The 25254-nt window shown below is 47.6% G+C and overlaps 1 protein-coding gene across 2 annotated transcripts; it reads left to right on the forward strand.

Moving 5' to 3' along the window:
- The first annotated feature begins 1869 nt into the window (after positions 1-1869).
- BSDC1 (BSD domain containing 1) lies at positions 1870-24911 on the forward strand. 2 transcript variants are annotated; one of them, XM_014784112.2, is made up of 11 exons: positions 1870-1995; positions 2306-2362; positions 7770-7886; positions 10786-10953; positions 12324-12378; positions 14315-14430; positions 14854-14922; positions 15082-15160; positions 16079-16558; positions 23082-23185; positions 24664-24911. In XM_014784112.2, the coding sequence occupies exons 1-11, from the start codon at positions 1885-1887 to the stop codon at positions 24694-24696; spliced, it is 1389 nt and encodes a 462-aa protein (XP_014639598.2). In that variant the 5' UTR covers positions 1870-1884; the 3' UTR covers positions 24697-24911. The 2 variants fall into 2 exon arrangements, with proteins under 2 accessions (XP_014639598.2, XP_004425957.1); XM_004425900.3 differs by having other exon boundaries at positions 1989-2035; positions 2302-2362.
- Positions 24912-25254: the final 343 nt, after the last annotated feature.

The raw sequence follows: 25254 nt of genomic DNA on the forward strand, positions 1-25254 counted from the left end.
CCACCTTGAATAATGGAGCTATGAATATGGATGTACAAATATCTGTTCAGGTTCCTGCTTTCAATTCTTTTGGGTATATACCTAGAGGTGGAATTGCTGGATCATATGGTAATTCTATGTTTAATTTTTTGAGGAATCCACAGCAGCTGCACCATTTTACACTCCCACTGTCTCATGTTTTTTAAAGGATTACTTTCAGGATGAATGAAGACTAGACTATAGGAAGACGAGTGGATGCAGAGATACCAGTTAAGAGGCTCTTGCATTTATCCAGGTGAGAAATGATGGTGGTTCGGACCTACATAGTAGCAGTGGAAGTGGTGAGAAGAGACTGGATCCTGGTTTTGTTTTAAGGGTACAACCAACTGAATTTGCCAAGGGATTAGCTTTGAAGAGGGAAAGAAAGTGAGGAATCAAGGATGTCTCCCAGGTTTTTGGCTTTAGCCACTGGAAGGATGAGGTTGCCATTTGCAGCCATGAGGAAGTTTGTGGGAAGTTGAGGTAGATAAATCAGGAGTTTGGGGACATGTTAAACTTAATATGCCTATTATACATCCAAATAGAGTTGATGATCCTGGTGTTCAGAGAAGATGTGTGGGTTGGAGAGAAAAGCTGAGAGTAGCCAGTGTATAGATGGCATTTAAAATCATGAGACTTGATGAGATCATCTGCGGAATGATTATAGACATCAAAAAAGAGGTCAAGACTGAGCCCTGGGACATTCCAGCAACAAGAGGTCAATGAGCAGAGAAAACAGCAAAGAACACAAAGAAGGAAATGCCAGTGAGGCAAGAGAAAAGTCACAGGACATGGTGTCCTGGAAGTCAAGCCAAGAAAGTGTTCGAAGGAGAAGGAAAGTGATCAATTGTGTCAAATCAGATGCTGATGGTTCATGTAAGATAAGGACTGAAAACTGGCCATCGCTCTTGGCACCTTAACAGAAGTTATTTCAAAGGATTGTGGGGAGACAAAACCCTGACTGAAGTGAGTTCAAGAGAGAACGGGAGGAGACCAGAGTTGGAGACAGTGAGTATAGGCGACTCTTTCAGGAGTTTTGCTGTAAAGGACAGTAGAGAAATGGTGTAGGGTTAAGAGAGGGTTGATTTTTGTCTGCATGCTTTTAAGATGGGAGAAATAACACCACGTATGATGACAGGAATAATCCTGTAAAGAAGAAGGACAGAATGGGATTGGGGGAGAGAATTTCTAAAGCTATGCTCTTAGACAAGAGGCAATGGGATTTAGTGCAAAGTATGGGGGTAGCATTTGAGGCAATAAGAGCGGAGGAAGCCTCCTCCTCCGGGAAGTCCCCCTCTCTCTCACAACTCAGTCTCCCTCCTCCAGGCTGTCTCCGCATTTTTCCTGACCACAGCCAGCTCGCGTTGTTCTGAGTTGGGCCGCCAAGAGTTGAGGTAATTGAATGTGTGTCTGTTTCCCCAATATCCTGAGAGCCCCTCCAAAGGCTGCATCGATGTCACCTCTCCATACACCTCCAAACTCTAGCGCAGAGCCCCACAGTCTGCGTTTGTTGAATGCCCGAAGAGACCCCAAGCAGCGGCTACGCGGCTGGTTTCACAAAGGGGGGCGGTCCTAGCCCTGCGCTCTGAGATCCAGACGTTCGAGCTCTAGCCGGGCTCCCTGCCCTCTTCCCCTGTATTCCCAGTTCGCCAACGCCCCAGCCAAGGGGCCGGCCGTGGCCCACTGCGGCCGCCGTATCGGACGCCTGCTGATACCTATAAAATTCGAGGTTGGTGGGGGTGGGGCTAAGGCTCGGGGTGGGTGGGCCTGAAGACAGAACTGAGTGAGGATTGGACAGGTTGTTCAGAGGCGGAGTTTAAGGGCGAACTCCGGAATACAGGACCGAGCACAAGGAGGCGGGGCCTAATGATGGAACGGGGCGGGGATTGGGCTGAGGGCGGTTTCGGCGCAAGGATTGGGCTGAGCGCTCCGAAGCGGTGCTTGAGGGGGCGGTGCCGTGTCGGAAGTCAAAGTTCAGTAAATAGTGGTGATGTCATGCAGGCAAGATGGCGGAAGGGTGAGCCCGTCATCCAGCTCTCGGGGGTTGGGGCCTGAATTCTCCCAGGGTTGGGGTGCTGGGCGAGGGTCCCCGTGGGGAACAGGGGGCCAGCGCGGGCGTGGACGGAGCTGAAGAGGCGGGGTGGAGTCGCAGTGTGAGGAGGTGGGGAGGCGGTCTGCGAAGCCTCGGCCCCGGGGGCCGCATCCGAGGGGGAAACTGAGACCCGATGATTGCGCGGGCGGGAGTCTCACGGCACGGCCGCCAGATGTGTCTGTCTTCCACAGGGAGGACGTGGGATGGTGGCGGAGCTGGCTGCAGCAGAGCTACCAGGCGGTCAAGGAGAAGGTAAGCCGGGCCGGCGCCCTTCCTCCGCAGGCCCCGCGCCGCCTCACTGCAACCTGGTCCGAGCGGCCCCGCCCGGCCTGTGTGGGCGCCGGGCCCCAGGGATGAGGCCGGACCCTGACTCAGACCAGTGTGACACTAGCCACAGTGAAATAAAGATTGTTTTAAAGGCCGGAGCGACCCTTTCGTAGGAATCCATAGGAAGGCGCAATTTACTTCAGCTCGGGAAATTCACAACTTTGTAGAAGAGAGAACATTTGGTTGTAGGCCTTGAAGAAAAAGGATTCTGGCAATAGAAACTTACTCCTATAATCATTCAAATATTAGCGTATGTGCCACAGTCAGCACTCTCTGCCACGTGCTGAGGATACAGACATTAGCCAAACAGATGCAATCCTGGGCCTCACAAAGCTCACAGTCTAGTGGGGAGACGGCAGTCCCTGTGGGATGAGTGAGGCTTGCCTCTGCCAAAGGACAATGCTGTTGTCTGTTACTGTTTCATGCCATGCTAGTTTGTGAAAACCAGCCCAGCAGAATTCTGGAAAGAGTCAATTACTATTTACCTCAAGCAACTGGGGTGAGTCCTGCTTCAGGGCAGACTCCAGGAGGCTTCTGACCTCAGTTAATCAGTCCTCTACTTGGAGAGCGTTTTTATTCCTCCGCTGGCCTGCATACTCCTGAACAGCCTCTCCACTCCAGCCCAGCAAATCTGAGAATGTCCTGAGCTGTTTATGTGGTTGATGAGGACTAAGAGAGAGAATTTCACGCTGAGGTTTGATAGAAGAGACTCCCAAGTACCTTGCTTCCTGTTGAACAATTTCCTAGAAGGAGAGTCTGACATTCATTCAGCAAGTGTGTGAGGGCCTCCTGTGTGTTTCCCTCAAGGTTGGTCTTACCATAACTCATGAAAAATAGACAGTTGGTTAGCCTTCCATCTTTGTTTTTGGGGAACTCCCAGTTTGAAGCAGGGGTGTGGGATTCCCCATTGGGAAAGAGAAGACTTAATTTCCCTGTCTTAGCTTCTTACTCTTACGTGAACCTGGGCGAACCTAGAGAGTTATAATCTCTCTAGGCCTCAGTTCCTCATCTGTAAAATGGGAATACTAATAACACCTACTTGATAGTGTTGTGAGGATTAAATGAAAATATAAGTAAAGCACTAAGAACAATATCTAATTGGGGCCAGCCCAGGGGCATAGTGGTTAAGTTTGCGTGCTCCGCTTCAGGGCCCAGAGTTCGCAGGTTCAGATCCCGGGTGCAGACCTACGCATCGCTCATTAAGCCATACTGTGGCAGCATCCCATATACAAAATAGAGGAAGATGGGCACAGATGTTAGCTCAGGGCTAATCTTCCTCAGCAAAAAGAGGAAGATTGGCAGCAGATGTTAGCTCAGGGCCGATCTTCCTCACCAACAAACAAACAAACAAAAAAGAACAATACCTAGCACACGGTAAGTAGTATATAAGCATTAGCTATTTTTATTAAGTGCTGGCGGTGATGGGGAAACCTCAGAAGCACCACTAGTCCACTTTTCTTTCCATTTTTTTCTTGGTCTGTCAGTGCTTTCCTGGCCTTGCCTCCTTCCCTTCCCATCCTGGCTCCATTTGGACCAGTCATTTCCCAGCACCTTCAGTTCCCTTGCACCCTTAGCATACATTGCCCCAGAGATTACAGCTCCTAGATGGTGCTAAAATCTGCCTTCCTGTGCCCCTTACCTCCTCCTCTAGTGTGTGTGTGTGTTTGTGTTTGTCCATGGACACTGGTAGAGAAAGTCACATTGCTCTTTGGCCCAACTACAGATTCCCCAACCTCATCTGGGCCTGAGCAGCCCCCAGCAAGCTTTTTGTCTCTAATTTGCTTCTCTTCCCCTTGCCTTCAGAAACTCCCCAAACCTAACTCTTCCCTCAAGTCCCCTGTTCAGCCACTTCCTCTTTTGCTTCAAGGAGACAAATTCACCTCCTACTTTTTAAAATTTGAAGTCAACAACATGATCTCTCTTAACTCCCTCCCCACCCCTGTAGCCACCACATCTAAACTTATCTATATTCACAGTCAGCTTCACCCAGCACTTGCCAAATCCAGTGGGTGGTTTTTAGCCCTTATCTTCCCTGGACCTTTTGGCTGCATTTGACACTAGTGATCAGTCCCTCTTTCTTGAAATTCTATTCCCTTGGTTTTTGTGACATGATTCTCTCTCAGTTCTCCACGTACTTGTCCAGGCTTTCCTCTCCTCACTGTTTCCTGAATTCCTCTTCTTCTGCCTGCCCCTTAAAGGTGATGTTTGTGGGGCCTTGTCCTCAGCCCACTGCTCTGTTTACTCTACAGACTTCCTGGGTGACTGTCTCCACTTTCATGTTGGGGTGACTCCTAGTCCTTTTCTCTGAGCTTTAGTCTTTGAAAATAGCTCCTGCTGGACAACTATCCCAGATATCCCACAGTCACCGCGGATTTTATGTGACCAAAGTCATTGTCATATTTTCTCTAAACCCGCTCCCCCTTCAGCATTTTCTCTCAGCTGGCAGCACTGCATCTACCCGATCACCTATTTTAGTAGTCAGTGGCTGTTCCTTGACTCTTTTCTTGCCCTCTGACTCACATCTGTTTAATCACCAAATCCACCTTTTTGGCCTAATCTTTCTTGAACCAATCCCATCCTTCTCAGCACTGTCCTTATTCACGTTCTATTTTCTTGCCTGCACTATTGCAACAGCCTCCTGAACAGTCTTCCTCCCTCTTCTAATATTGTCACTCTTGTGACTCTGTCCTCCATGGCAGTCACTGGAGTGACCTATCAAAAATGCACATCTCGTGTCCCACCTTCTTTAAGCCTTTGGTGGCTGCCCATGGTTGCCCTCCGCAACCTCTCCAGCTTTGTCCCTCACCACTTCTGCTTCACGTTTTATATTCATTAGGACTAAAATGCTTGTAGGCCTCAGTAAACCCCATGCCCCATCATGCCCAGGCTCCCTTAGCTGACTCCTGCTCCTTCTCCAGGGTGCAGTCCAGGCCTCCCTTCACCGAGTCTTTCCAGCCTCCCCATAATAACACTGGTGACCACTCTGCCCTTGCACATCAGCACTATTATCTGAGCATTTTCCCCAGGAGACTTGGACCTTGAGGGCAAGCACCATGTCTGTTTATATTTGTCCCCTGAGAGCTCACAGTCTAGTGAGGAAGACAACCATTCATCAAATAATCATGCAAATGGTTGTGTAATTAAAATTGCCCTGGTACATGTAGATTTAACAAGCAAGCATTTTTTGAGTGCCTACTCTATGCCAGGCTTTCTGTCAGACACTGGGAAAGCATCAGTGAACAAAAACATGGGCTCTGTCTTCATGGAATTCACAGTTTATCCAGGAGGATGGGCACTGAACGGGTAATCATGAGTCTGAAGTATGATTAATGTTAAAGAAGAGAACGTGCAGGTGCCCTGAGAACGTGAAGCAGAGGAGCCTGTTGGTGACATAAGAGAAGCTTCTCCAGGGAAGTGACATTTCAGTGTAGATCTGAAGGATGAACAGGAGTTAGCCAGGTATTTTATTCACAGTGAATGAAACACATTCATTGTGTTTGCTTGCTTGTTTGTTTTGAAGAGTTAGAACTATGTGTCAAGGAGAGGGAATAACGTGTAGAGACAGCCTTAGGTAGGGAAGATGCTAGAACATTTGAGAAACTTGAGGAAGGCCAGCTGGAGTTCAGTGAGGGGTGCAATGGTAGAGGATGAGAGTCTGCCAGAGGTGAGATTATATGGGCCCTGTAAGTGCCTGGTATAGATTTTATACTTGCTCGTAGGATACTGTGTAACCACAGAAGAATGTAAAGCAGGGGCAACATGGTCTACTCCAACTTGCAAAGCTTCCACTGGTGTCACAAGGAGAATGTAGTAGAGATATCTAATGCAACCCAGGAGGAGTCCAGAGGAAAGAGTAGGTTGGCATGGACTAAGGTGGTGGCAGTGTGGATGGAGAGAGCAAATTAATAAATGACCCCTCCACCCCAGTTAAGGAGTCCTGAGTCTGAAATGGAGGCATGCATGAGTCCCACCCCCAGAGAAGCCTCTGGCTGATAGATGAGACTGTCCCATTCAGAGATTTCCCAGGCTGATGAAAACTAGCCAGGTTCTTCCCCAAAGAAAAAAACCACCAGAAAACTCAAAAGTATGCTAAAAAAAAATGCAGGTGATTATCCCTGTGTAAAATGAGAGGGCTTGCAGGGGTGAGCACAGAGAAAGTCCAGGAAGGAGTCCTTGAGTGGGTGGGATGAAGCAAGACGGGGCAAGACTTAGACAAGAGCTGAGGGCCTGCTCTCTCAAGCTGGGTCTGAGTACAGGGTGAGATTAGATTGGTCCAAAAGAAGCAAATATCATTTCTGCCCAGAGGAGCTCTGTGGATGAATAGAACCCTGGAATGATGGAACCAGGAAGGCCTGGAAAGAATCCGGTCCAATATTTCTCTTAACACCCGCTTTGTTGAATGTAAAAATCACACACATTTTTACTGGTATTAAATTGTCAAGGATTACTCATAAAAGTTTTCTAAACTATTGCTGTTACTAATGCAACGTGTTTATTAAACCTTTCAGACAGATAATTTCATATACTGCCTCCCATTTCAACTGAATTTCCCTGAGACAAAAACAGTAAAAATAGAAACACTTTCCTTTGATTAAAACATCACACACCGGGGCCGGCCCCGTGGCGTAGCAGTTAAGTGCGCACACTCCACTCCGCACACTCACACCGCTCATCAGGCCATGCTGTGGTGGCGTCCTGTATAAAGTGGAGGAAGATGGGCATGGATGTTAGCCCAGGGCCAGTCTTCCTCGGCAAAAAGAGGAGGATTGGCATGGATGTTAGCTCAGGGCTGATCTTCCTCAAAAAAAAAAAAAAAAAATCACACCCTTTTCTTCATGTTGTTTGAAGTTTGAAACCAATATCGTGACTTTTAAAGCACTCAAAGCATATCACATCATGACTTTTAAAGCATAATCAAAGACTTAGCATCAAAGTCTGTTCTGTTTTCAAACTATACGTCTGTTCTGTTTTCAAACTATATATGCCGTCTTCCACAGTCTGCTCTCGAGAACCGCTGATCTAGTCTACCTCCCTCATTTTATAGGGGAAAACCAGGAACTAGATGAGAGGTACTCATGGCCACATAGCTTGTAAGTGTCTGGGCTGAGACTCAGTCCCCATTCTCAGAGTAGCAGGAAGTTCCTCTGTGCTCTCTGCTGTCAGGTAATCCCAGGTCGTGGAGTTGGGACAAGTAAGCATTGTTTCTGAGCCCAGGCTTCTCACATCACTTCAGGTTTCCATGTGTCTGTCTGGTACTGAAAAAGCACAGGGAACAGGAACAAAGTTGTGGTGGAGCCAGCTGGCTCTGTTATCCGTCTCTGTCTTCCCATAGTCCTCCGAAGCCTTGGAGTTCATGAAGCGGGACCTGACAGAGTTCACCCAAGTGGTGCAGCATGACACGGCCTGCACTATTGCAGCCACAGCCAGTGTGGTCAAGGAGAAGCTGGCTGTGAGTACTACCTACACCCTCCAAGTGACTGTCCCTCACAACCTGACCTGCCCTGGGACCCCGGTGGGGGCTGCCAACCTTTCTACCATTAAGTGATTGTTTTTCCCCGTAGGCTCCCCTTTTGAAAGAGAAAGAATTGTCTGTCAAGCAAACAAACTACATGTATTTAGTAATGATAATCTTTCCCACTTCTGTATTGTTTTAGCGAATGTTTTCCTATTAGCAAAGTCATTCATTGTAGACAATTTATTTATTTTTTTTTTTTTTTTAAGATTTTATTTATTTTATTTTTTCCCCCCAAAGCCCCAGTGCATAGTTGTATGTCGTAGCTGCACATCCTTCTAGTTGCTGTATGCGGGACTCGGCCTCAGGATGAACGGAGAAGTGGTGCCTCGATGCGCACCCGGGATCCGAACCCGGGCCACCAGCATCGCAGCGCGCGCACTTAACCACCAAGCCACAGGGCCGGCCCAGAGGATTCGTTTTTTTTTTTTTTTTTTTTTTTTTTTTTAAAGATTTTATTTATTTTATTTTTTCCCCCCAAAGCCCCAGTGGATAGTTGTGTGTCGTAGCTGCACATCCTTCTAGCTGCTGCATGTGGGACTCGGCCCCAGGATGAACGGAGAAGCGGTGCCTCGATGCGCACCCGGGATCCGAACCTGGGCCGCCAGCATCGCAGCGCGCGCACTTAACCACCAAGCCACAGGGCCGGCCCCATTGTAGACAATTTAGACAATACAGATAAGCAAAAGAAAGAAAGAAAGACCTAGAGACCTCCATAATTCCATCTCCCAGAGATAACTACTATTAATATTTTGGGAGTATATCCCATATGTACGCTTTCTTTTTCAAAACTGGAATCAACTGAATACCATATTTTGTAATCTACTTTTTGACTTAATCATTGCAAACCTCATTCAATAGCATCATAAATGGCATGGTATTTTATTATGTATTTAACCAGTTCCTAGTTTCCTATTTCAGTTTTTTCCAGTATTGTAAACAGAGCTACAGTGAACATTCTGACTGCTAAATCTTTGCCCTTAATATTTTTTTTATAATAAAATATTGGGAAGGCTCATAGTGTGAGTACAGTTTTAGTTTGTTATATCTTTTAATATCTATTGTGAAACTACCTTCTGGAAAGGTGGTGTCAACTTATATTCTCACTGGCCTTGTTTTTATTTTTTTTTTTTTTATTTATTTTTTTTTTTTATTGCAGTAACATTGGTTTATAACATTGCAAAAATTTCAGGTGTACATCATTGTACTTCTATTTCTGCATGGACTACATCATGTTAGGCCTTGTTTTTATTAATCAGAGCTGTATAATGGAATCTTCTTGTGAGAGAGGAGTTAGATTCTAAAGTAAGTGTGAAAAGTGAAAATTGTGTATGGTCAGAGAGACCCCTGCAAATCTCAAGTTTCCGATGGAGTAGTTGACTGGTTTTGTAGTACAGCTTCTGCTTTAGAATTGGAACAGATGGTAGTTTCTTCATTTGATCACCAGCTAAATCAATTGCCTTGCGATTAGAGGTCATGTTATGAAAAATATGTTTTGGAGTTTTTTTAGCCAAGCTTATTTTGTTGAATCTTCTTGTAAAATACTGTCTGCCTGCTAACCACAGCTACTGATGAGCGTGAATGACAAGTAGCAAGCCTGCTGAACTGCTGTAAGTCCAGCTAGTAGCAGAGAGACCACTTGTCTCTTTCATTTATTTATTCCTTTTTTCCATTCAACAAATGTGATTGTATACCTGTGCCAACATGTGCCAGGCACTATGATAGGTTCTAGGTTTAAAATGCCTGGGCAGGCCGGCCCCGTGGCTTGGTGGTTAAGTGCGCATGCTCCGATGCTGGTGGCCCGGGTTCAGATCCCGGGCGCGCACCGAGGCACCACTTCTCCGTCCATCCTGAGGCCGAGTCCCACATACAGCAACTAGAAGGATGTGCAGCTGTGACATACAACTATCTACTGGGGCTTTGGGGGGAAAAAATAAATAAATAAAATCTTTAAAAAAATAAATAAATAAAATAAAATAAAATGCCTGGGCAGCTTAATCAGGAGTAAATATTACAATTTTCCTTGAGGTTTTTAGAGCCTGACCCTGTCTCTCAGCATCCCTTCCCTGCTTGCTCGAGGGCATTCTGGCCAGTGTGGCTCAAGCTTGGTGTCCCACTTGCCCCTTCTAGGAGGCCCACACATTGACCCTCAGCTGGTCCCAGGTTTGCCTCTAGGCGGGGCTGTCTGTTCTCATCCTGCCGATATTTCCCCAACCTTCTGTACAAAATACTCTACTTCCTGAGCAATGATGATGATGAAATTATAATACTGCTCTTTTAATGTTTGCTACATACTACGCATTGTACCTGCCTTATCTCTTTTAATCTTCATAGCAGCCCTCTGAAGGAAGTATATTTATCCACATTTTACAGATAAGGAAACTGAGACTCAAGGTTTAGGTCTCATAACCAACACGTAGAAGAGTTGGCATTCAAATCCAAGTTTGACTCCAAAGCTAGTACCTTTCCCATCACTCTCCCCATAGGTCCTCTTCCTCACTGAATGTCTATGATGTGGATCCTTTCCTGTCAATTTTTGATCAGCCTGACTGGCCTTGAAATTTTGATGAAACAGCCAGTTAGGGAGCTCTGCTCTGACCTACACAGGTCTGCAGCAGGCCCTGTTCCACACTCCCATCTAGAGGATGGAGACCCTGGCTGCCTCTTTCTCCTTCTCCAGCCCCAGAGATGGGGTGAGAGGTCGTGAGCGCTTCCTTGATCCCTACACACACAGTACATTTTTGCCTCCGATGATACTTCACCCCTCTGTACCCCATATCCCAGATGGCAGCCTGCTCCTGGGCCACTTGCTTCCTCTGCTGGCTTCTCTCTGCAGACTGAAGGCTCCTCAGGAGCGACAGAGAAAATGAAGAAGGGGTTGTCTGACTTCCTAGGGGTGATCTCTGATGCCTTTGCTCCCTCACCGGACAAAACCATCGACTGTGATGTCATCACCCTGATGGGCACGCCCTCTGGCACAGCTGAGCCCTATGATGGCACCAAGGTATTCACTAGCGATTCACTAGATGCTTAACAGCACTGGGCTCTAGCTTCCAACCTATACTCAAAAGCAAGACATGTTCAGGCTAAAAGATAAATATATGGACATAACTAAATTGGAGACTACCAATAAGCAGGAAGATAATTATTTCCAAGCTCATAATCCCATAACTCAAAGAGAACCAATGATTTCTCGGTGTATAAACTTCCATTTGTTTTTGTTTGCAAACATTGGTAAAGATGGTTTGGGGTTTTTGTTTTTTTAAAAAAAAGGCACTTTATGCATGAAATACCTGCTTTAAAAAAAAATTTAGCAGTAAACTATCAGCATCTTTCCTAGTCATCATCATTTTTTAATGTCTTTAGATTCTTACAAGTGAATATAGCATAATTCATTTTGTCATTTCCCTAGTGTTGCACATTTGGATTCCTTTCAGCTTTTAACCATAATAGGGAATGCTACAGGGAGCATCTTACAGGCATGATCTTCACCACACTTGGGTTATTTAAGACTAATTTCCAATAAAAATAAATGTATGAATGGAGAATGTCTTCAAAGCACTTAAATCACCAACAATGGTAGCATATTTCTCCCGCATTTTATTTTCTCATCATTACTTCTCGTATCTCGTGGAGTGTTTTCTCCTAAATTCACAGTTGGGCCTTCTTCATAGCATTTTACCACACTGAGTTTCCATTCCCAATGTACTGATTTTTCAGGCATGTTTTTTAGCGCTAGTATTAGCACCACCACTTAAGGAACATTTGAGTGGAATTGTGAAAATTTTTAAATTATAGAATTTTAAATTATAACAGTCAATCACCAAAACTACTTGCTGAAGTTCTGATGCAGATGGCCAGCCCATATTTCACATCCTGCTGAGAAAGGAAGATGGGCTTTCCATTTACCAGCTAAAGTTTGCCACTCCGGTGGCCCTAATGGGAACACGGTTCACAGTTCACTTGGCACATTGGGTATGAAATTAAGAAATTCTTGATGAATGGCTTTAATTTAGGGGAGTTACTTTATTTCAAAATGTGCCCATAAATTTGGGCTTTACTAATATATTTGCACTAGCATTTTTCAAATTTCACATAATTCAAAAGCATTTTATACATTTAATTTTGTAGCCTGCTTACACTGTTAATTCCCAGAGGTGGAATACTGGGTGAAAGACCATTTTTCTGAGAGCCCTAGTTTTGGACTCCTTGCCAAGTGCTCCACTCCCTAGCTACAGTGTTAATTGACAAGTGCCCTGTGGGTGTGGTAGCCAACAGGAGAGAAGCTGAGTTGTGGTTGATTGGGTACTCTGGCAGAGAGGAGGTGCTTTCTATGCCTAGCACCCCAGAATTACTGTTCTCTGTTTCTTACAGGCTCGCCTCTACAGCCTGCAGTCAGACCCGGCAACCTACTGCAATGAACCAGATGGTGAGGGGGTAGTGGTGAGGGGACAGGCTTGCAGGGCAGGGAGACCAAGGGGGTCTGGGCTTTGCACCCTGTTTGTCTCTGGTAGCAGTAGCCAGGCACCCCCTGTGTAGAGGGACCAGAGTGGGGCTAGTGTGTACCTTACATCTGATGGGATGGGTTGATTGTACCTTTTCCTACCTGAACCTGGACTGTCTTTATCCCCATCTACAGAGGCTTTGCTCCCTGCCTCCCCCTCAACCTCAGCTCAGGCTCCCTCCCAGCCCTGTTACCCTGCCTCCCTTCCCTTCAGCACCTGTTTACTAAATCCCTGCCATGCATCAAGCCCTGGATTGGGAATTGGAGATCACAAATTAGTCAAACTCTCAACCCGGTCCAGACCTCCAGGAACCTGCTATTAGGAGAGAGAAACAGGAAACAGTGAATAAAGCAAAGCTAGTAGAGATGGAGTGACTCCTTCCACAGAAAGATGGGAGCAGTGGGAACCCAGCCTGGGGAACCTAGGATGTGACACTTGAATTGAAGTTTTAAAGATGAACTAGAAGTAAACTAATTTTACTTTTAGTAGTTGGGGAAGGGTGTTCAAACATGGCAACAGGACATTTGAAGGTCCGGAAAGAACAGGGAGCACCTGGCATTTGAGAAGCCTGGATTAAAGTGTGCGTGTGAGGGACTAAAGGCAGTGAGAGCTGCTGGTGGGAGCCAGAGCAGCAAGGCTTTGGGTGCCAGATTAAGTAGTTTGAATTTTGTCCTAACAGGCTCAAGGTAGTGGTTAACCTTTTTTCAGTCACAAAGGCCTTTAAAAATCTGTTGAAAATGACAAGCCCTCTCTTCATAAAATTTTATATGCAATATGGGGATTCTTTGACCTTTGAAGCACATCTTTGGACCCTAGCTGAAAAAGCCCTCAAAGAGAACTGTTGAAGGGTTTTGAGGCCTGAGGTGATCCGTTTTTGCATTTGATAAAAGAGCCTCTGGCTTGGTTGTGAAGGGTGAAATAGAGAGGGAGAGACAGAAGACGGAAGACCAGTGAGGAGGCTTGGTAGGAATCCCCATGTCAGAGGAAGGCCAGAACCTAGGAAGTGGCAGGTGGAATGAAGAGGAAGATGTGCATAGAAGAAACACTAAGGAAGTGGAATCCAGAGTGATTGGATAAGGGAGGAGTCTAGGATGGCCCCCAGGCTTCCAGTGGATAACTGGGTGGGACAGGTTGGGGAGAGAAGAAAATGGGCGCACATTGGGTGTGCAGCTCCTGTGCAGGTGGACGTGTCCAGGGGACACCTGAACCTCTGGATCTGGTGCCCAGAAGGGTAGCCTGGGCTGTAAAGACAGACTGAGGAATTGTCAGTGGAGGGAGAGGTTGAAACTCGTGGTTTAGTGGAGGTTATCCTGGGAGAAAATGGAGGAGAAGAGAGAAGGAAAGGAAAGGAAAGGACAAAGAGGAGCCCATTGAAGACTCAGATGGAACAACTAGGGAAGTGGGAGGAAAATCACAAAAGAGTGAGAATCCAGGAGAGAAGACGGCTTCAGAGCTCGGCAGTGGCTCCCAGGGTCAGAAACTGGAGAATGGTCACACGACGGAGGACAGAGAAGTAGCCATTGGATCTGGCAACATGATATCACTGGTGACCTGCGAACAGCTGTTTCAGAGAGAGGAGGGGATTCAGAAGCCAGGTGCAGTGGGCTAAAAAGCAAACAGGCCCAGGAGAGAATGGAGACTGCAGCCCCTTCCAGAGATCACTTAGGTGCCACACTCTGGTATCAGTGAGGCCCACCCACCCCTTTACCCTGCCTGACCTCCCACCTTGGGCCAAACGGTTTTGAAAAAAACCTTAAGCTTTCCTTATTATCCATGTCCAGGATTAGGTGTGTTTTCTGTAGGCCCAGTGTTCTGTCCTCAGACCCAGGGAACTGACCATCAGTGTCTGTCCCTCTGCAGGGCCCCCGGAATTGTTTGACGCCTGGCTTTCCCAGTTCTGCTTGGAGGAGAAGAAGGGGGAGATCTCAGAGCTCCTTGTAGGCAGCCCCTCCGTCCGGGCCCTCTACACCAAGATGGTGAGAGCCCAGCTGGCAGCATCTCAGCCAGCTTCTGGCTTGAGGTATCGGGAAGTGGGAGGGACGTGCCCAGAGTCACTGCGGAGTCACCTGGTCCTGAAGAGCAGTGGGAGACTCTGTAGAACCGGACCAGCCAGGTCCTGAGCCAAGAATCCACATGGGGGGATGCTGATTCACCAGGCTTCTGGCAGTCATGGGAGAAGTGGAAGGGCCAGCAAAGCCTGATGGGAGTTCTTTTCTCCCTCTTTGGCCAAGCTGGGCCAAGAAGGTGGGTCTCGGGGGATGGAAGTCCTCTGAGAATCACTGCTCAGCCACTTACCAGGTCTGAAATCCAGAGAAGCTGGGAACAGGCTGATAAGGCTGGGGACGCAGACCCCACACAACCACTCCCAAAGTCTCATCTCTGTTGTCCCCTCCCTCCAGGTCCCTGCAGCTGTTTCCCATTCAGAATTCTGGCATCGGTATTTCTATAAAGTCCATCAACTGGAGCAGGTATGCTGGCCTAGCCCAGGGAGGTACTCCACTCAGCCCTGGGGGAAGTAGACTGGATTTTGTTAAGAGAAGAAGGGGCACAGAGTACCAAGAGTTCTGGGGTCAGGACAAGGGTCTGGGAAGAGAGTGCCCTGACTGCTCTTGGCCATCTGCTCTTAGGAGCAGGCCCGGAGGGATGCCCTGAAGCAGCGGGCGGAAAAGAGCATCTCTGAAGAGCCTGGCTGGGAAGAGGAGGAAGGTAAGAGGTATTGAGAGGTGATGGGCAGGTAACAGGTCCTGCTTGTGGGGGAACTGTCTGGGCCATTCTTTCTGAAGCCTGGTGAGACTTGGCACCCCAGGGAAGAATAGGGAATGAGTACTGTGTTTGTGCATGCTGAAGACAGGCTGAGCTAACAAGGAAATGTTTACCAAGGCTGGTGGAATCCCAGGTTTAGATACAGAAATCAAATGTGTCAGTTGTAGCAGATTCCCCTACCAGCTCAGGGACCAGCTACTTCAGAGTCACCTAGGATGCTTATTGAAATTCCAGATTCCCTTCCCCCACTTCTAAATAAGACTTTGGGGATGTGACCAAACTTGTATTTTTAACAAGCTACCTTTGTAATGTTAATGTCCAGCCAGGTTTGAGAACGAGTGGCTTAGGGAGGGAGCTGAGCATCCTCTACCTGGATCCTCTGCTGTTCTAGCTCAGCTTAGGACAGTGTGTTTGAGCCACCTGCATGATATAATATTAACACATTTGTTAAGTACTTGTATGCCCAACCTGTCCTAAGAGCTTTACATGTATAGTCCTTACCACAACTCCATTATTCCTGTTTACAAATGAGGCAGGTAAGTTAAAGAAAAGTTCAGTACCTTGCCCAAGATCATACACCTAGGATGTAGCATAGCCTGACTTGAATCATCTTGGGCTGTGTTGCTGGAAGCCGAATGCCCACCCACATGTGCTAGGCCCCACAGGTAGAAGAGACTTTGACCAACAGGGAGTATCTGCAGAAGAACCATGATGGGGAGGAGGTGGGGAAACGGGCACCCTTTAGTCTGTATCAGACTAAACTTTGGCAGGAACCTGAGGTCTGTCTTCAGAGACCGCCAAGGTTGTCTTGGGGCTGACCAGCGTACACTGCCCTCTTTCCCTACCTATCTCTCTTGACAGAGGAGCTTGTGGGCATTTCACCCACATCTCCAAAAGAGGCAAAGGTTCCTGTGACCAAAACTTCCACATCCTTTGAAGGAGGACCTGGCCCCCGGAGTCCTTGTGAAAAGAATCTGGTAACCCCAGCTGAGCCTCCAACAGAAGTGACTCCGTCAGAGAGCAGCGAGAGCACCTCCCTCGTGACACAGATTGCCAAACCTGCCACTGCGCCTGAGGCACCAGTGCTGCGCAAGGACCTGTCCCAAAAGCTTCTAGAGGCGTCTTTGGAGGAACAGAGCCTGGCTGTGGATGTGGGCGAGACTGGACCCCCACCCCTAGCTCAGTCCAAGCCCCACACCCCTGCTGGCCGCTCCAGTGGCCCAGAGCCCAGACCTCCAGCCAGAGTAGAGACTCTGAGGGAGGAGGTGCTCACAGACTTACGGGTGTTCGAGCTGAACTCAGACAGTGGGAAGTCTACACCCTCCAACAATGGAAAGAAAGGTAAGTCAAGGCCAAAGCCAGAGAGTATATGGGGGCAGGGCAGGTGAGAGTTGCCACCTCCCAAGGCAGACTTGTTTGCTTGTCCCTTGTGAGGATCTTAGGAGCAGATGTCCTTCATTTGTGATACTGGTGATGATGATGACAGTTGGTAGATATTGACTATTTATTACTATATTTCATCAATTCTAAGATGCACATATTCTCTGAAATAAGGATGCATCTTACAGTTGTTGGGGTCTTCAATTCAACAAAATAAGGTTTATGTCAGGTCCTATGCTAGATATGTTATATTGCATTTAATTTCTCACTTATATCTCACAACCCAGTGAGGTCGGTATTACTGTCCTTATTTTACGGATGAAGAAAGGCTCAGAAATGTTAAGTAACTTGCTCAAATTCACACAGCTAGGAAGTGGCAAGCCTAGATTCAGACTCAAAGCCCATGCCCTTAACTACCACACTGTGCCAATTTCTATCCTTTTGGACAATTCAACCTTATCCTGGGTTGGGAATCCCTGTGATATTGATTGATGTCAATGGTCTTCTCCCCTGGGTGATCTCAGGAAAGTCATTTAGCTTCCCTAAGCCTTCATTAATTATCATCATGAAATATATAAACAAAACTTACATGTTTTGTTTAGAGAAGAATAAAGTGAACACTCAAGAAATTGCTATGACCTAACTTAAGTAATAGAGCTTTCATTTCTGATCTGTATAACGGAATTTTAGAATGGAGACTCTGACTTGATGGCAAAGGGAAACCTCTCTAACTCCTGGAATTAAAGGACGGTGATAGCTCTGGCGTCAACTTTTTTGCCACATTCAAAATCTCTCTCCAGAGATAGGGGCTGAGTGACACCCTCAACCCCTCACACACACGCATCCTGTCTTTGCTATGACTTGGTACTGGTCAGCCACAAAGCTTGCCCAGTGGTTGAGCCCTGACCTGCTGGCTCAGTGAGGGACTGGTTTGCTGCAGTGGATGGGAAACGAGCCCCACCCCACCTTTGCCCTGCTCCCTGATGGAAACTGCGGGGTTTCCAGTTTCCAATACAGTGTTTTCCTTCTGACTCTGCTTCAGTGAGGTCGTCTGAGCTCCTACCTACTCTTTATGAGACACTGAGGAGGGAGGGGCAAAAGCTGCAGTCTTTATGATGAAGCGTGAAGCAGTACGAGACAAGTTTGGTACTAGAAGAGTTCAGAGAAAGAAGGAATCTGGGCATCAGCGGGTATTTCACTGAGAAAACAGGCACTGTGTAGGAGAGTTGGAGAGTTTGGGGCAGGTGTGGGGAAGTGGTAGTTCAAGCTGAGGGGGCCTACAAAGTCCAGATAGCAGAGGACATGGGGCACGTTTAAGGGGTGGTGACGAAAGCCCATTTTTCTGTATTGTCTCCCAGGAGAGGGAAGAATAAGAAGGGTGGATGGGTTGGCTCAGAAATAGAACTTAAGAACTTAAAATCTTCAGCTGGATTCAGAAGGTTGGACTTGGTGCCATAAAGCTTCAGAGCATGGAGACAAAGGGCTCAGGCTCTGGAGTTTGGTCAGTTCTGGATTCAAATCTCAACTTTGTTCATAAGCCATGTAACTTCAGAAAAGTTAATGATCTTCTCTAAGCCTCTGTTTACTCCTCTATAAATTGAGAGTAATTGTTTCACAATAGGTCCTCAGTCAGGGAAGAAATTTGAGTAGAGCCCTGCTTTGGGGAAATGGTGATGATAATAAGAGGTACCATTCTCTGAGCACTTTATATCTGTACAGCTCTGTGCTAAGCACTTGATATGCCTATCACTCAATCCTCAGAAAAGCCCTATGAGATCTGTATGATTTTCCCCATTTTTTTATGGTAGGAAACTGAGATCAATCACTCACCCAATAAGTATTTAGTGTGAAAGTCCCTTAGGAGACTGGAAGCATAGATGATAGACCCGACAGGTGGTATGGGGTTGCTGGGTGGCTGGTCCTCAGGGCCCATTTGAGGTAGTGGTCATGGATCTTGAGATCAGATAGCACTGTTGTGCTTTTGTCCAGCCACGTTCAGTTGCTCAGGTGCAGGCACAGAGCAGACAGGGAGTTGGATTTCACCAGGGTTCAAGTTTAGCCAGGTGGAATCAGTGGAAGAAAAGAAGAGAGTCCAAGTAAATGCAAGAAGTGATCAGAGTGATGACTCGTGGACTCTGAGCTGGGTAAGGGAGGAAATGACAGTGGAACAGTTGGGGGGAATTATAGAATTATAGGTTCCATTTGGAATTGGGCTACTAGAGAGCATGATCAGAAAAAATGAGTGGTGGGTGGAGACCGGATGAAATGAGATTATGTGGAGATGTGGCATAAGCTCTTAACCGCTCTGCTATACTGCCGCTGACGCACTCAGGGGTACGCAAAAGGAGGGGCTGGGGGTTCGATGCAGAAGACCTACCAGAAGTAGTTGTAGTCACTTAGTGAGGGGAGGAGCCAGGGTAGGACTGGCTCCTACCCAGTTCTGGACTAGGGTAGGACAGCGGGAACAGAGTAAAGGGAATAAATCTTAAAAGGAAGAATGGAGGCTTGGAGACAGAGTGACTCTTTTTTCCTCTTATGTCCACATCCTAGGACGACAGGAGGGAGGCCTGGTCTTTGGGTACAGCAGAGTCTCTTAGAGTGGCCCAGCCACAGGGTCTCCCAGTTCCCAGGGTCCCTGTCATTGCAGAGCTGCTTCCCACCTGCATTTTGTCCCTAGATCCATTTGATCTAAGAGACTGACCCTGCTCTGGTTCCCTCAGCAGGGAGAGGGGAGGGGAGATTGGCATTGGCCTGTGGCCTGTAGCCTGGAAGGAGCCCTGGGCTTAAGGCTGCACTTCACCACTGACTGACCTGGGAGTGGCTTTTGCCTCCATATCTTCTTTGGGGAAGCAGAGATCCAATTAAACAGAAGAAAATGAGCTGTGAGTGACAGTACTGTGAGGTTAGTAACCACCTGAAAACCCCTCTTCCTTTAAAAAAAAAAACAGTTGGGCCGGCCCCGTGGCTTAGCGGTTAAGTGCGCGCGCTCCACTACTGGCGGCCCGGGTTCGGATCCCGGGTGCGCACCGACGCACCGCTTCTCCGGCCGTGCTGAGGCCACGTCCCACATACAGCAACTAGAAGGATGTGCAGCTATGACATACAACTATCTACTGGGGCTTTGGGGGAAAAAAAGGAGGAGGATCGGCAATAAATGTTAGCTCAGAGCCGGTCTTCCTCAGCAAAAAGAGGAGCATTAGCATGGATGTTAGCTCAGGGCTGATCTTCCTCACAAAAAAAAAAAAAAACACACACACAGTAAAACTCCATCATGAAGTCTTAAATTGTTGCGTAGGTCAGTTCTCTGCCACATGCACAGTATAATGGAGATCTTAGTACACTCATTGTGTGACAGGACAGGATGGTGGGAGGAGGCAGACAGCGGAGGAAGCCCAGATTCACATCTCTGCCACTCGAAACCTTCATTTCCTCATCTGTAAATTGGGACTTTTAGTACCCACCCCAGAGGGTGGATGTGAAGTGCTCCAAAAATGTTAGCTGATGCTCTGTTTTCTACCCCTGAAAGGGTCTGGTCTAGCGTTTAAGCCTGAAGAAGAGAGTTTAAAATCCCTAGAGGGTGGGCCGGCCCCGTGGCTTAGCGGTTGGGTGCGCGTGCTCCGCTACTGGCGGCCCGAGTTCAGATCCCAGGTGCGCACCGACGCACCGCTTCTCCGGCCATGCTGAGGCCGCGTCCCACATACAGCAACTAGAAGAATGTGCAACTATGACGTAGAACTATCTACTGAGGCTTAGGGGAAAAAAAGATCCCTAGAGGGCAGCCTGAAATTAGGGGAAGCTGTCGTGGCCATGGCCACAGCTCTGAAGTAAGGAATCAGCCAGGAGTCTGGCTTCTAACTCACAGGAGGCCTGCACTGACAGCCAGGTGCATGCCACCAAAGTGTCCTGAAGGCAGGGGGAGACTTAGATGTGGAGTCAGAAGAACTGGGTCTCGGGCCGGCCCTGTGGCTTGGTGGTTAAGTGCGCGCGCTGCGATGCTGGCGGCCCGGGTTCAGATCCCGGGTGCGCATTGAGGCACCACTTCTCTGTCCATCCTGAGGCCGAGTCCCACATACAGCAACTAGAAGGGTGTGCAGCTGTGACATACAACTATCTACTGGGGCTTTGGGGGCAAAAAATACATAAAATCTTAAAAAAAAAAAAAAAAAAAGAAGAACTGGGTCCTGGTTTCAGATCTGCCCCTGACTAGCTGTGGGACCATGTGCAAAATTACTTAACTCTGAGACGAGGCCTTTAACAGCTCCATTTATTAAATATGCACTGTGTATATATGTTATAGGCACTTTACATTGATACCTCCAATCTAAACACTGTTGTATCTCAAACTGCAGGCCCAAGCTACACAGAATCACCCCGGTACCTGTTTATAATGCAGAATTCTGGCCCACCACCTAGGAGGTGGTGGGCCAGAGAGGAGAGGAGGCAGGAATCTGCATCCTAATAAGCTCCTCCAGTTAGACTGAAGCCCAGAATAACTTGCCCAAGACTGCACAATAGATAAAAGAGGAGCTGTTCCACTCAGGTTGGCTCCAGAGACCATGCTCTTACCACACTGCTTGTGGCTAGCCAGGTGGCTAGGAAGAGAGAATAGTGCAAGACCTCTTATAAGGAACATGGGGACGGGGTGTAGCGGGAGGTCTCAGAGCCTGGGCGCCTTGCGAGGAGCAAGCTGGACAAGAAGAAACAAGGAGATGCCATTGGGGGATCAGGGGCCTACTCGTTTTAAAGGTGCTTTAAAAAATGATTACAAAGTAATATGTGTTCATTTTAGGAAAAAAAACACCAAGAAAAATTACCCATGACCTCATCACCTAGAGATAACTATTGTTAGTATTTTGCTCATCTTTTCTGTATGTGTGCATGCATCTGTGAGCATATTTTTTAAATGGAATCATACTGCGTAAACTTTTTTTAAAGAAACTATTTTTGTAGTTTTCTTCTTAGTAATAACTTTCACATGTACATTTTGTTCTAGAGAGTGGTTGTCAAACTTGAGCAGACATCAGAATCACCTTGAGCAGGGACTGGTACACCTTTTCTGTATAGGGCCAGATCACAGATCTTTTAGGCTTTTGGGAGCATACACTCTGTCCCAGCTACTCAACTCTGCTGTTGTAGCATGATAGCAGCCATAGACAATATGCAAAAAAATGGGCATGGCTGTGTTCCAAAATTTTATTTCCAAAAACAGGCAGTAGGCTGGATTTAGTCCACGGGCCATAGTTTGCCAACCCCTGGTTTACAGAAACGGTCCGTGAATATTTATTGAGTATAAACTATGTGTTCTGGTCACTTGGAATACATAAGAAAACCAAACAAAGATCCCTGCCCCTGGGGAGCTCACATTCTAGCTCCTCTATTATTAGACAATAAGCATATTAAATCTGATTATGTAATATGCTAGAAAGTGATAACTACAATGGAAAAAAGAACAGCTAGAGCAGAGCGAGGGGGATGGGTTGCGATTTAAAATAGGATGGTCAGGGCAGGCCACATTTAGGTGGTGAGATTTGAGCAAAGGCGTGAAGGAAGCGAGGAAGGTGGCCTGTGGATATCTGAGGAAGAGAGTTCCAAGTACAGGGAACAGCCCATGCAAAGGCCTTAAGGTCGAGATGTGCCTGGTGTGTTTGGGAGTAGCAAGATCGCTGTAGGTAGAATGGAGTGAGTGAGGAGGAAGAGGTTCATTGTTTATTTCTTCTGGAAGATTTCTGTGGCTCCCAGGGAGCCCCTGGGCCAAAGTGCTTCTCCACTGTTCAGTAACTTGCTTTTTCTCACTTAATAGTTTGACTATTTTGCCATGTGTATAAATGTTCTACAGCCTAACCTTCAAAAGCCACATAATGTTCCGTCATCTGACTACACCATTTATTTATTTTAGTAATTCCCTATCAGTGGACTTTCAGGTGGTTTTTTAAGTTTTCATCACTATAGGGAATATCCTTTTGGCTAAGTTTTTGACTGAATCCAGAATTTTTCCTTAGGATGGATTCCTAAAAGTGGGATCCCTGAGCCAGAATGAAAGCAGAATGTAAAGAGCTTTGATGTGTATTTGTCAGGCCCTTTTAAAGAGTGTCATCTGGGCCGGCCCCGTGGCTTAGTGGTTAAGTGCACGCGCTCCGCTACTGGCGACCCGGGTGTGGATCCCGGGCGCGCACCGACGCACTGCTTCTCCGGCCATGCCGAGGCTGCGTCCCACATACAGCAACTAGAAGGATGTGCAACTATGACATACAACTATCTACTGGGGCTTTGGGGAAAAAAAAAAGGAGGAGGATTGGCAATAGATGTTAGCTCAGAGCCGGTCTTCCTCAGCAAAAAGAGGAGGCTTAGCATGGCTGTCAGCTCAGGGCTGATCTTCCTCACAAAAAAATAAAAAATAAAAAAAAAATAAAGAGTGTCATCTCCCCCAGCTACAACCTCTTCACATACCCCTTTGTGCCTTTCACACTGTGGATCATGGTTCCAGGCTCAAGCACGGACATCAGCGAGGACTGGGAGAAGGACTTTGACTTGGACATGACTGAAGAAGAAGTGCAGATGGCACTTTCCAAAGTGGATGCCTCCGGTGAGGTGAGTGGGCCTGGCTGGCCACGGGGAAGCAAGCCCAGTGATCCCAGGGTCTGAGGACTCTCCCCACCAAGCCCAACTGTCCCCTCCAGGTGGATCCCTGCTCCTATCTAAGGTGGCAGGCTGCAGGAAGGGAGCTGGGGCTTCCCACTCAGGCCCTGACCAGTTGTCATCAGCAGGCTCTGCTTCCCCTCAGTTCTAGCATGGACGGATTGGAGAGTTCTTGACATTAGCTCTGTATCCAAATCGCCTGAGGAACTACTAAAAAATGTAGACACCAAACCCTGCCCCAGATCTTCTGACTCATGGTCCCCAGGTGTGGGATCTGAGCAGATTCCTGGCCTTGGAGACAAAAGACAATGTGATCTAGGGCAAGTCACTTAACCTGAGCCTCTGTTTCCCCATCTAAAACATGAATTGATAATTATAAGCTTTAAGCTGTGATAAACAATGCATTTGACACATCAGGCACAGCACCTGGGACATGGAGCACTAATAGATGTTACTGAAACCACCACAGAACCCAGTCCAGTTTTAAGCTCAGAGGCCTTATTACTACTCTTATTCTTCACTACCTCTCAGAATCAAGAATGGGTCATGTTGAATGAGAGACTAGGGAAAAAAGCGCTCACAGCAATAAGTGACAGGACTGAGGCTTCAGCCCAGACATCTGATTCAAGTCAGTGTTACCTCCGGTGGCACACAAGAACCACATGATTCCTTCCATCGTGTAGCTCATGAACCTGCTATAAAGAGGTGAACAGATTAGAGAGACGGGAAGGGCCTCGTTTTTCATATTGGGAAACTGAAGCCTGAGGGGAGGTAGAGACCTATGCGAGGGTATTTTGCACCTGTGACCTCACTATACTCAGGGCAGAGAAGGCCCATGGCACCCTTTCATGCCACAGGGACTTGATGGCTTTTTTGTCTTCGTGGCCCTCTTTAAATCCTAACATTCAGTATACCCAAGCAGAGTCATTCTATAACCCGTCATACCAGGGATCAGCTGACGCAGGCCAAGAGAAAGTTCCCGGGGCAGACCCTGGGGATTAGGGTGCTGGAGCCCTAGTGAAGACCCTGTGAGCACCTGCAGTCCAGTGCCACGCTTGCCTCTGATCCCAGTGCTACTCTCAAGTTCTCTGCCTCTCAGAGCCATGTTCTTATCTGCTCAGCAGGAGATAAGTTCTTAAGGGATTGACTTGGTTCCTATAGGCATAGTGTCCTCTTATAGTGTCCAGTGTTGGTTGGTGGAAGCATTTCCTTTGGGTCTAGAATGATCAAAGCAGCAGACCCACCCCTTAGGCAGACACATTCCTTAAGACTAGTGGTTCACTCGCATAGCGGGCAGTGTATGCCCAAGGTGGCAGGAGGGGTTGGGAGAGCTCTCTGGAAATGGAGGCAACAAGGGGAGCTTGGGTCTGGGCTTGACTCAGAGGAGTAAATACGTGTTTATGCTCTCCATTATCCCCTCCCGTTTGCAGCTGGAAGACGTAGAGTGGGAGGACTGGGAATGAGAGGAGCCAGAGCGAGCAGCTCTCCCACCACCGCACCTCCCACCTCCCTCACTCGTCTCAGCCCAGCCCTGGAAGACACTGACTGAGAATGTCCCCCCAAATGGCCTCTGTCAACCAGAGCTCTGGGCACAGATTCTGGGTTGCTCCTTGCTGGCCCTTTGGGCCTCTGTTCACATCTGGGAAGGGGCTCACTAAATCCAAACCAAGAACTCTGACTTGTGCCAACCATAAGATGACCTAACGGGGAGGAAACCTACCCCCCTCACCGGAAGAGCCTATACATCTCTACTGAACACCCACTGTTCTGGGGACTCTTGCGGGGAAGTCCCAAGGGATAGCTCTAGCTCTTCTGCCTTTGCAGAAGCTAAACCACCAGTCTCTTGGGGGAAGCTGAAACAACACACACTGTCTACCCATCAGCAGGCAAGGAAGCCATGCCACCTGCCCTTGGCTACACAGGGATGGCGGGCACATTTTGGTTCCTATCCCAGCGGGTGAGAGGCATTTGCCTCTGGGAAATTTGCCTCTCTTGGGAGTCTTCCCCTCCCAGGCATTGTC

This window comes from Ceratotherium simum, chromosome 22, assembly GCF_057802395.1.
Source record: "Ceratotherium simum simum isolate JZ-2026a chromosome 22, ASM5780239v1, whole genome shotgun sequence".
Lineage (NCBI taxonomy): Eukaryota > Metazoa > Chordata > Mammalia > Perissodactyla > Rhinocerotidae > Ceratotherium > Ceratotherium simum.

Bases quoted from the DNA above. Each gene is read 5' to 3' on its own strand.
- BSDC1 (XM_014784112.2), top strand. From the start codon at position 1,885: ATGATGGAACGGGGCGGGGATTGGGCTGAGGGCGGTTTCGGCGCAAGG. The intron at 12,379-14,314 runs GTGAGGGGGTAG...GTCCCTCTGCAG, and splicing joins CTACTGCAATGAACCAGATG to GGCCCCCGGAATTGTTTGAC. The intron at 23,186-24,663 runs GTGAGTGGGCCT...TCCCGTTTGCAG, and splicing joins AAGTGGATGCCTCCGGTGAG to CTGGAAGACGTAGAGTGGGA.